Genomic DNA, 13,110 nt, shown 5'->3' on the forward strand with positions numbered 1-13,110 from the left:
ATATTTCAGATTTCCTCTAAATAGCAGAGGTTTGGTTTGGTTTGATTTGGTGTTTTAAGTCCACTTTATGCATAGTAAGGCTAATCGGGACTGGACCTACAGTTTCAAGTGGGATCCGAACCACTATGTGCCTCCACCGGGTATCGAACCCGGGACCCCTTGATTACAAGGCAACGATGCTACTACTGCGCCATCGGGGAGGCCCCTAAATAGCAGAGGAAAGGAGTGAATATCGTGAATATCTCACTTCTCAGTAACGGATAAAATTGAACGTATTTGACAAAAAAATGCATTCCCTTAGCTACGAGCAAGCATAGACAGACATTCGCTAAAAAAACAAACAAAAAAAACAAGGGTATAAAATATAGAAAAGATTTTCAAACTTACCTTCTTCCATGTTTAGTAGAGATGTACATAAAGATGCATGGTACTCTTATTTTCCATTCCACCCTATCTGAAACAAATATATGAAAACAATTAGCATCTAATTTGTTCCAGAATATAATCTCGTTTAGTTTATAATAATTTATCATATATATATATATATATAATTATAAGATACACAGAACGGATATTCATAAATATATATATATATATATATATATATATATATATATATATATATATATATATATATATATATTTATGAATATCCGTTCTGTGTATCTTATAATTTTCAGAAAATACCACAATACTCTAGCACTTAAAGATTCTCCCAAATGCCTTGTGAGAATATCAGCACCATCGAGTTAGAATAAAGTAGGTTTTGCATTTCTTTTTTTCTTTTTGTGTGTATGATAGTTTTTCACTTCGTCCATAAAGTTGCAATTCCCAAACCAGTCAAGTGCTCCCTGTTGTGTAGTGTATTTCTCTTCACAGTGAACTACGATTTAAGTCACTGAAACTTTGTCAAAAATTCGAGGACAATTCGTATCATTGTAATTATTCTTATGAAACATGAAGTATTAAATCTACAGCATAAAATCAACCATTCCGGAATAGAGGTCGGCTGTGGCCACAGAAAGATTTCGTAAATGTTAGCATGCGTTGCATATGGCAACATACACGAAGTCATCGTTGAATTATAGGGTCATAGTTCATAATACAGCAGTATCGTAAATATACAAAATGCATTCTTCTGTATTATTGGGTGACGCGTCCTCGTTTCCGGTGTGTTTAAATGTTTCGTATATAATTCTGCACGTACAGAGTGAGTTTTGACTTGTTGCTTTTACATTACGTGTATCTACCGCAATCCAAAGAAACGTTGTTGATGAATGCGATATGTGATCTTGAAGTGAAGGGAAGAACACTCAGACAAGTGTTGATTGACATTCAAATAGAACGTGTGCAATTGTTTACGTAGGTAGCGTTTCAATATTCACATGGGATTCTATCAAAAATATCGATGCCGAAACTCATAATACAGTGCGTTCATGTTGGCTCGGGCCCGAGATAGCGCGTGACTGCAGACGGCGCGGATGCCGGCATTTTCGACCCGTGACGTCCAGCGTATTTTTAGGCACATATCCTTAACATGCAGACAATTATATTTACATTGCATAACGAGTACTAACCTGTGTTATAAGAGTTGTTCAAAGTGGCGGCCAACCACATTGTAAATGTTACATTTTCAGTAAGGGGTGAATGATTTCTACAACTATTCTTGTGAAGAAAAAACGTGTAATTTGCCAGAGAAAGGAAAAAAGCATGGTAAGTTTTCTAGCATTTGACAACATATACAAAGAAACTGTGAACAAAGTATTAAAGCATAACTTTCTGAAATTAAAGTCGAAATCTCTATCCATAAAAAAACTGAAAGTTTCTGGAGATGTAAGCATTGAATGTAACTTGAGTAGCATAATGCTATTGTGAGCATATAATCGGGCTCGTTGTATTATATATATATATATATATATAATATTCGAAAGTAACCTGGAACTTCTATACATTTCAGGATAGTTTTAAGGACTGGTTCTATTTAATTCAATTCATTAAGGCTGGAGAAATTTCCTTCCGGAATTGAAGCTACTGTTCTACCCTGAATTCAGGACTCAAGTAAGATTCCTTTAAACAGCATTTTTCGTCTGTCGCCCGTAGATGATCATAAATTTGATGAACGAAAATCAGACCTTAGCAAGTAACAATTTAGCCATAGGTGTAAAATTACCATTGCTTATCTTTCATTCACTCGTTGGTCATTAACCACAACAGACATGTCTTGCGTGAGCAGGCAAATAATGAATGCTCCCGACCGTCCGGTTTCTTTTCCATTCACACGAATCGAGCCCCAATAATAACGTCCCGGATAAAACATATGCCGGAAATGACAGATGTTGTAGGCAGCCACATGGGGAATCCTGAGAATTTGTACACAGGATACAAGTTTCAAAAATGACCGGTGCAGCTTTCTGTCTGCACGCACTCTGTGGAGAGTTCAACGGTTAAATTCTAGTTTACATAAAAATTAATTCTAAATATTTAAACCTTTGGATGTTACAGTGAAATTCGTATTATCCCTGGAAAAGTTTGGATTGAAAATTCTTCGGACAGAACATTCCGAGGTTAAATCATATCTACTTTTGAGCAAGTTAGTGATCATATATGGTTAGTGATCGAAGCATATATTTAGATATGTATCGAACTATTTCTCGAACTCCTTCTCCGTATCAGCTGTAGGCTGTGGAATCAGCTGCCAAAAAACACTAGAACCGTAAGCTACATCGCTGTTTTTTTAACATACACGTACGCCATTCTTTTCAGAATATTCATTGGGCCTCCCCCCACTAAGCAGATTGAAAGGCATGTATAATATCTAAATGACACTGGCATGAATTTGAGTTTTAAAATATATTGTATACTATTTTGTACTTTGTATTCTATATTTTATGTACTATTTTCAGCGTGATATAACTTGTAACTTTGATCGTGGTGTGTGTGTATAGGCACATGAATTTGATTTGATTTCAATTATTTTACTTCGCTTTTCTGTCACTTTTGGCTTATCGTGAAGATGAGGATGAGTGATGATATGATGGGACACTTAAAGAACACTCATGACCAGACCGGGATTCGAACCCGGGACCTTTGGCGTCGTAGCGCGCTGTGTTAATCACTCCGCAGCAAAGGTCGGCTCTAGGCATATGAAAAATAAAAATGTATACACACTATGTTTAAAGTATTCATGTATAATTTTATGTGTATGGTTGAGTGGTAGAAAAGGCTCTGTATGGCATTAACCCCGCCGATTAAAATGAGACATTAATGATAATGATGATGATAAGAACATCAACAATAATAACAACATAAAAGACACCGGATAAAAGTGAAATTTAACAAACGATGACAAATGGAGAAAACAGACTTCACAAAGGTGTGCCGGCGTGATGTCATTGCTTCTCGAACTGAGCTCTGTTCTCAGAGACAGGGATGGCAGCGAGAAAGAACTTTGCCTTGTGAATAAGGAGGTTTGGATTGTTTAGAGTTCCAAACGCATATGCCGTTCAAGTCTCACCTCGACATTTAAGAGAAAATCTCAACCAAGTCTTGGTTTCGTCTCGATTTGCGAATTGAAATATTCAAAAATGGAATCAAATACTTATTAAATAAACTTAAAAAAACGATTTTGCAAATTATTCGAGTTACAAAGGCTTGTCTTCCTGGAGATCTCGTCTCCATATTAATTAAGATCGAGTCTCGTTCTCGTCTTGATTTTGTTTTTAAAACATGGGGAAAATTCTATATTAAATCAAATTGAAACCCCTTTTTGGCACATGATAGAAACCACAGACTGTCTATAATTGTTTGATTGATTGAATTAGGTTATTTTACGTCACTTTTCTTCCTCTTTTGACTAATCGCGAAGATGAGGATGAGTGATGATATGATGAAATTAATGAAGGGACACTCACAAAGAACAACTATGCCCAGACCGGGATTCGTAGCGTGCTGTGCTAACCACTCTGCCAGGGAGGTCGGCCGAGAGTATCAATGAATAACACTGATTAACAAAAAATAATTTCGGCGGATATCTTGGTATCCAACACGCGTTCTAAGACAATTGAAACATGCTGATTCAAAATATGCAAACCATTTGTCTGTAACACCCACCAATCTTGAGATATACGACATCAACCATTTATATATGTTTAACATTGTATCAAGGCAAACAACTCACAGACATAGGTTTCACTAGAACACTTTTTGCTACATGGAGTACTATTGAACATGGCTTTAGCTAACAAAATTGTGCAAATGCATCACATGACACATATACTATATAGTAACATCTAGTTGAAGGTATAATACACATATAAAATACATACGTATAGAAAATACTTCCTTAATTTAAGGTGTGTTTGGTTTGAATTTCTTGGCTATAGAGTTGCGATTGTGCTGAGCATTTGGCATCTCACGCTGAAGCGTCCAACAGTAGTCTGCCTACATTGCTGCACTCCATGGACACTGATAGCGTGATTCCATCACCGAGATGTCCTGATGAAAATGTTCACCATGTTTGTCGCTGACTGAATCAAGGTTCTCGGGGAAGAAGTCAAAATGTGAGTCGAGGATATGAATTTTGAGGGACATGTTGCAACCCAGCTGTCTTCTGTACACACTAATGCACTTCTGCACAACATTCACATAGTCAGCAGATTTATAATTTCCAAGGAAATTGGCTACGACTGACTTGAATGCCACCCAATCATCTCTTTCAGTGTCACCCAGTAAGTCCTGGAAGTGGCTGTCAGCAATGATGTTCCTTATTTGTGGACCTATGAACACACCTTCTTTCACTTTCGCATAACTCATCTTCGGAAACTTGTTGCACAGGTACAGAAAAGCATCTGAGTCGTTGTCTAATGCCTTCACGAAATTCTTCGAGTCCCAGCTTCAAATGAAGTGGTTGCATGATAACTTTTTCACGTTCAACCAACGGCACACGAAGGACGTTTTTACTTCATGACTGCATTCTATCTCTGATCGGCCAATCCTTCTTTATGTAGTGGTGCTTCTTATCTCTGCTATACTACTCGCAGATGAAGCAGCAGTACTTCTTCGTCTTCCTTATCAACGGCGTACGTTGCGTGCACATGTCAAACATATGAACTGTGGTGCCCACGACTTAATACTATCTACCTTCGAATCGTATAGTTCATATGCTTTCTTCAGAAACGGTGTAAAAGTCTTCCGATGGGATGGATTTCTGTTAGATAGCCGCACACGTAGGAAAACAGATGTGGTGAATTTATGCAACCTCTGGACGCCATAATCCACTGTCACTCAAAATAAAAAAGAAATAAATGAAAGTATAGTAATGCGATCTTGAAAATATTTCGACGCATTACATTAAGTATAACTGTTTTCACAAACGACGAAAAAAAAATTCGGTGTTGCACGAAAAATAACGAAAAACGACGATTTTTTTTTTAGGAACGGTATTCCATGAAAAATAAAATTGTGTCGATATCTTCAAAACCTGACGTGATAGAGCAAAACTGTTTTCAGATTTGAAATCAGCATGAAAAACTGCATTAGAAAATGTAAACATCATGTCGGATATCTACAGCTTGTTTATCAGTGTAATCAAACAACCAAACCAAGATCCTTGTAATTTCCGAAGAAGTCTCACAGTGAAGTAATGGTTAATGGTTTCTTTCCTATAGTTTCGAACAATAGGAGACCCTCTGTCTCGATCTCATCTCCATTTTACATATGTTTATCTCGTTTCGGCAAATCTTGAAGAATCTAGTTAGTCTCTTTCTTCTCTCGATTTATAAACTGTAGTCTTACTCTAAGTGTTAGGTAATAATCAAAATCTAATTATTGATAACAACTCGTTTGAACGAGTTTCCAAATTTAAGTACTTAGGAGCAGGGTGGATAAAAATCATGATTTTTATTTTTAAAAAACCATTTTTTATGATTTTTATTTAAAAAATCATTTTTGATGATTTTTTAAAAAAAATCATTTCTAATAATTTTTATTTAAACAATTATTTTTGATGATTTTTATTTAAAAAATCATTTTTGATGATTTTTATTTAAATAATTATTTTTGATGATTTTTTTTATTTCAATCGGTATTTTTTTATTTAAATCGATTTTTAAATTTTCTTTTAAAAAAACACGCTTAAAATTGCTTGTATGGTTTTGGGCACCATACATAATGATATATGTTTTTATAGAAAGGCTTTTTCTAGTAAACGGCCCTTTAAAATATTTAAACCTTTTGATTAAAGCAAATAAAATTACATGTAAAAGTAATATTTTTCTGTCTCTGATACTGTATATATGTACCTACTATGGAAATATTTGTTGATAGTGTTAATATAACTATAATAAATTTCAATAACTAGTCTTCCAGTGAAAATAAAACATTCTGAATGTACTATATAATTGTAACTTAAATTATTATTTTGTATTCTTTGTAGCTGAATTTTGTTAATTTTTTCGTGATAGGTTTGCAAAATATCAACTGCCATATTTATTTAGACTTTAATGATAATGACACTATTTACGGTTTAACATGATTAGTATCTTGTATATTATTCTACAGAAAATGTTTGCTAGTTTTGCCCTTAAAAATTATTGAATTTAAAATCAAGAGGAATATAAGTGTGTTTACAATGTACATATTACATTTTCTTTCGTATGAGCTTCACACCATCAGTACATATATTTTGTTTCCTTTCTTTTTCATTCTTAGAGCTTAATAAATACCATTAAATGATTACAAGATTAATGTACTTTCAAGAAAAGTGATTCTGGTGTGTAGAAAAACCTTATATACATTATTCTATAAATTATTTATTTAAAGTGATTCAAATCAGTGATATTTTTTCTAAAAAATCAACCTGATTGAAATAAATTCACCTTGCTCAGGAGTAATACTAACAAATGAAAATTATATTAAAGAGGAAATAAAAAGCAGGCTTCATTCAGGAAATGCGTGTTACTTTTCTCTTCATAAACTTTTATTCTCTCGTATAGTATCTAACCGTTAAAATATACAAAATAGTAATTTTGCCTGTAGTATTATATGGATGAGAAACTTGGTCCCTTACATTGAAAGAGGAACATAAATTGAGAATATTTGAAAATAAAATCCTTAGAAAAATATTTGGACCTAAAAGGGATGAGAAGACAGGTGAGTGGAGAAGGTTACATAATTTAGAACTACATAATTTGTATTCGTGTCCAGATATTATTAGAATGTTTAAACCAAGAAGACTTAGGTGGGCAGGCCATGTGGCACGAATTGGAGAGGAGAGAGGAGTTTACAAGATTCTTGTTGGGAGGCCTGACGGTAAGAGACCAGTAGGAAAGCCAAAACGAGGATGGAGAGATAACGTTGAGATGGACCTAAAGGAAATCGGTAGTGATAGAAAAGAGTGGATAGATGTTGCTCAGGATAGGGAGAGATGGAAGGCCTGTGTTGGTGCAGCCATAAATCTCCGGGTTTAAGAAGGCTAGAGAGTTAGTTAGTTAATCTTCCTCTACTCGGTGAGCTTGGCCCTCCAAGATATATTACATGACCGTTAATTCTTCACGTTGTTATACAAGATATAGTCCCTATACGTGACGGTAGAATGTTTTACTTTCTGCTTTGACACCAGGTGGCGACATAATTATCTTCACATTAATGTTTTCGAATGAAATAAATATATTACCTTGTTATATCACTCACGTAAAAATCCACGTAGCTCTAGATTATATATGTATATACCTCTCTCTGCTCACTGTTACAGTTCCCGGGTTCGATACCCGGTGGAGGCACATAGTGGTTCGGATCCCACTTTAAACTGTAGGTCCAGTCCCGATTAGCCTTACTGTGCATAAAGTGGACTTAAAACACCAAATCAATCAATCATTGTTACAGTTGTATTGACTGAGATGTAAATATAGTATAGTTATGCGAACATACGTATGAATCAGTTGTCGTAATTTATATTCTTTTCAAACTGGATTATAACCTATACAGTACAAATCTCCAAGCGTTATCCATTGGACATCCACAATGCCATCCATAATGCTCACATCAGATCCACGGATCTTATAGATTTGCCATGGACGTCCCATGGATCTAGTACTTGATATCCATGGGACGTCCATGCGATATCCCATCCTGGATATTCAGATCTCCTTGAAAGATTTATCCATAGTGTCTAATATCAAGTCAATTATGTTAGGACTCAAACTCTGTGATGCAGTATTAAACCATAACTCGCAAACATTGCCCAAAGGAATTGCATTGCTGTAAAGTGGGATCCATGAGTATTACCGTGCAAAAGGTCCATGATCTTATTTCAGTAATTTTTCTCTTACGTCCTGTGTGTTCTTAAGCAATGGATTTTTATGTATGCTGGTGTAGAAGTTGTCAACAGCTTGTTTTGAGTTTTATTTTAATTCTTGAAGCTCTTATTGGGTCAAATAAAGTGCACGAACATGGCGATGAACAATTTGCACGGTAATACTCATGGATCCCACTGTACGTAGGACCATTGTCTGTGTAAGCGCTCAAGACCAGGTGAAAGTTTTTCTTTCTGCCAGTCTTTGTGCCTCGCTCGACAGTTTGCATTGAAGAGGAAGTGAAATGCTTGCCTGTGGTAGTGAAGAATAAGCTCACATTCCGCGCATACTCTGCTTATCATGGATATGCGTGTGAAAACAAAACATTTTTTGGACGTGCAGACGTGTGTGTGCGTGAGAGAGAGAGTCAGAGAGACAGGAGTACTTGTTATAGACATTTGTTTACACTTGGTCTTCGATGTGCGTAAATCTAGTCCACGAATGTTATTTTCGTATCCAAAGTATGTGCGAGAAATGTCGAGTCAATTCCCAGATTAGATCCAATTCTAGTCCAGAACATATCCTTAATAAAAACATCCAGATAACGACCCGTTCACGTGAACCAAGTCGAACTGATGTCCAAAAAGTGTCCAAAAGTCATCCATAGAATGTCCAAAAATGATCCACAGAATGTTCAAAGCAAATTGGCTTTCCGCAAACCGAAGGTGCTCATGTCACTTGTCGCTTGTCACTTCGGTGTGAAACTGAGAGCACCCTCAGACAGAATCGACAGGCGACAAGCAACACGCGTAACTTGGAAACAAACCTTCAGAAATAAATGCAGAATTTCGTACAGAAGAGGCACTATAAACTCCACGTGTATCTTGCATGTAACTAGGCCGTTCTCAAGGGAGTGAATCATGTCGCCTCGGTCTGTTGATCGCGCATGAGCAGTGAATGCTTTTTACAGACGGGGAGAGTCCATGTCTATTGTCACTTCGGTATGTCGCGTGCCACTTGTCGCTCTCGTCTGAAATCTTTCTAAATCTTGTATTTATTGCATTTTCTTATTTTACATCGGTTTTCTTCCTCTTTATGTTAATCGTGACGATTATTAAAAATGATAATTAGGTGAAACTGATTAACACTAAATGGCTACGCCAGCAGTCCAACAGTGAGCCAAGCCCTTATCGCGAGCGACTGTCTTACATAGCCAATTGGTTTATTACCCAAAACAATAATGTCGAAGATGCAGATGCAAAAACTTACACATAAGTAATGAAACTAGTAGAACTTAAGCTGGACTCCTACTGGTGCTAGAGTGGGATCAAGCTGAGAGGAACAACAGACGCAGTGGAAGCGACATTGAGAAAAACATATGCATTGCATGCGAGGAGAAGGGCTGGGCGAGATTTGTCTTGATACTTTTCATATATGAGAGAATCGGAAAGGTTCGAAGAATTATTGCATAGCATCTTCCCTCAGAGTACAGCTACCTGTTCTAGTATTGAAGGTATTGAAGCAAATGTTCCAAAATATTACTGATAGTTTTTGGAATCATTCTTGTCTAAAGTTATTTATGATAATAGTTTGAGTAAACCTATGAGCGTAATGATTCAATTTCATTTCAAAAGTTGTTGAAAAACTTTTGTATGGGACAGTTTTTAGTTTAGTCGTCACTTTTTTAAAAGGCATCGCCCCCTCGACCTTCAAAGCAAAACATTAAATGATTTCAATGAGTTTCTAACTTTCGAACGGGCTACTTTGTCTTTCAAACGGAAGATTACATAGCAAATAACGTTCTATATGCACAGAGAAAAATCGACTGATGGTATTTAGAAATTAAAACCATGGGTCCTCAAAAATATTGAATGAGCAAACGGAGCTCAGTGGCACATTACCGAACTTGTCTCTTAATTTCAAATATTTTTTCTAAGATACATTTTATGGTATTTGTCATTCGATTTCGGTAAGAATGCTTTGATTTGTTTCCTTATGTTTTAAAAGTAGAAGGAAAAATGTAACACGTAGCTTTTTCTTTTTTTTTTCGAAGCAAAAAAATACTATTTCGCACGTAATGCACTTTATTTTAAGGTCGAACGTTCCGTGCAAACTTCATTGCTCCTTTACAAGGGAAGTGAATTTGCAAGAGAACATAAAAGTAGTTACAGCTACTGAAGTCTCGCCTTTAAAAAACTTTGAATTACCTTTGTGCTCTTTAAACGAAGCCAATATTCAACTTTCTTCAAACTAATTACGCTTGCTCTACTTTTGTAAGTGGTACACAAAATTTTACTCTCCTCTGCAGTCGTAAAAAACACCAACATTCCTCTCAGGGTGTTATGTGAACAGATTTGCTCCATATTGCATCAAATAGTTCCGGAAAGTACCTCTTATATAATATTGGCGAATCCACCAGAATCCAGTTAAGGCCATTTCTCCATATTTGCATATTCTCGATGATCATGAGCAGGGTGTGGAAAATTATGGAAAGTCTTATTTTTTTCCGGAATCTCGAAAATAAATTCAAACACCCCGCAGTTAGAACCAGAAGTTGTTGGTTTTATTTTACATTTATTTGCATTATTGATCATTTTTCTGTATTTTCAAGGTTTTATTGCATTCACACACACACACACACACACACACACACACACACTAGCGACAGAGAAATGTTTTTGATTCGATACTAAAAAATTAAAAACAAAGTTTTAGATTTTTTAATAACTTATTTTCACAAGCACAGATTTTCTATAAGATGTTTACAACACCATTCTGGTCTTATTTGAAAGTTACAAATGTGTTTTAAGTAAGATATTTTGGAATAAAAATTTGATATGTTTGGTTTTAAATTGCATCCTCGTCATTACTCAGAGGGTTCGGTTTTTTCTTTTAAAGAAAACTACGTGGGTATATTTCTAAATATATATCTCCACTGTTTTGGGTACTTGAGACAAAAACGAGACTTACGTTTCTCGACAGAGACGAGAACTAGACAAGAAGTTGGAAATAGAGAAGACTAAAAATGGGACTGACCTCGTTTACGAAATGAAACTGTGCTATTTTCATTTTGTCTCATTAATATCCTAACTCTTGTGTACACAGGAGAAAATATCTTAAATTGGGTTGATTGGATACATAAGTTCATGGAGCGTTACTTCTGGCCCTCAGAGTACACTAATCCATGAGAATCAAGGAATGTCTCGAGAATTAGCCAACAATCAGTCAATACTCGTCCGACACCCGCAACGTATTGGTAGGATGCGAAACAGTGAGTATGGATTCCGCACGATTTGACTGACAACAAAAATCAGCATGTTTTCGTGTGCGTCACCTTGTTTTCCCCATATATAGCTGTACTACGTTTGGACAACGGCAATCCTTCTGTTCATCATTGCCACAGGCCATAAGAAGTAGTGCATGTGTGCCATTGTAAAGACACGGAAAGACTAGTTGTGTCCGCAGTGCAAGACGAGGTTTCATGGTGGAATTTTGAAAGAATTTTCCTCCATAAACTGCTTCCGTGGAAAAAACCGTCACTGCTGCACTGAACTGTGATGAAGTACAATGTCTGATGTAAATCATTCGTGCGATACGACTACGTCGCTGACATAGTATGCTGCTGTTGTTCCATGATAACGCTAGACCAAACGCAGCAACCACTGATAGAAAAGTATTTCAGGACCTTAACTGAGCTCATTTCGAATCCTCCGGAATTTTGCCCCAATGAATTTTCTGGTTCAATGTCCTTCAAATGCCTTTCAACGATATCATATTCCAGGGAGAACTGGATTGAAAACTTGGTTGTGTGACTTCTTGACGGGTAACTCTGTGGAATTCTTCAATCAAAAACTAGATTACTTACTTGCTTACCCGTTACAAGAATTGACGTTGGCAGTGGAGGATAAGTTTCATTCCATATTACATCATCATTCAAAAAGTCACCGTCACGAATTTATGCATCAGCTCAAGAAATTCCCAAGTCTGGAGAAATGTCATTAAGTTTTGCATTTATGGAGTGACCATGTTTTATGCAAACTCGCGCGAAACTTATATTCTTGCAAACATCCGGTTCATCTGAATTGCACTAGTAATACCTCATTCTGAATTACTTTCCAAATAACATATGTCATGTTTCGTGACGATTGTTGATTGTCGTAGTAAGTTGGTACAGAGCCTAGAATTATATTTTGAAATTCTCAACTGGTGCAAAACTATTGACTTGTATGGAAGTATGCACACTTATATTTCGACACTAAGGAATTTATGTGAATGGAGGCATAAAACCCTGCTTGAACCCACACAGACGCTTTTTCGATTGATATTTTCACCAATTTCAGCACTAGGTCTGCATGTTGCTGAAAAAGTAATTTATAGAAATAATTCAGCAATAACTTCCTTAAAGCATTAGATTCTTCTTAATGTTCAGAAGAGTTGCTGGAACTTGAGAAAAGACATCTAGAAGTGTTGATATATTTCTGGAAAAGGAAAGAAACCTCTCCCAAAAGAAAAAAAAATCTGCGCGGTTTTCAAGTTATTGAATAGACAAGACGAAAAGTGTCACGGGAAGGGAATATTATAACATTTCCTGACGAGGCGCTTCGCTTCTCCTTTGCTCCAACCGCTCTTCTTTTTTTCTTCTTTTTCCCTTCCTGTTTCGCATTTCACACAGGAAAAGAATACGAAACAGAAGTTTTGCGCCATATCTGCTCCTATGAGATATGTTATTACCAACTGTGGGCGAGAAAGCCTTTATTCTTCAATTTCCAAGAGCCTTCCATTAGATTTGCCTATGATTTGTTACGACAACGGAATTCGG

The 13,110-nt window shown here is 36.2% G+C and overlaps 1 protein-coding gene across 3 annotated transcripts in view; it reads right to left on the bottom strand.

The window, feature by feature from the left end:
• LOC145984028 (cytosolic carboxypeptidase 6) overlaps positions 1–13,110 on the bottom strand; it is a 1,364,216-nt gene that overhangs the window by 1,322,722 nt on the left and 28,384 nt on the right. For 2 of the 3 annotated variants that reach the window (XM_083117345.1, XM_083117347.1), the window contains one exon: positions 388–454. In XM_083117345.1, coding sequence (XP_082973471.1) covers positions 388–416 — 29 coding nt within the window. In that variant the 5' untranslated portion in view covers positions 417–454. Of the gene's footprint in view, positions 1–387; positions 457–13,110 lie in introns of those variants that run through there. The other variant, XM_083117346.1, reaches the window with a different exon arrangement.

This window comes from Lepisma saccharinum, chromosome 2 (assembly GCF_977018435.1).
Source record: "Lepisma saccharinum chromosome 2, izLepSacc3.1, whole genome shotgun sequence".
NCBI classification, from domain to species: Eukaryota; Metazoa; Arthropoda; class Insecta; order Zygentoma; family Lepismatidae; genus Lepisma; species Lepisma saccharinum.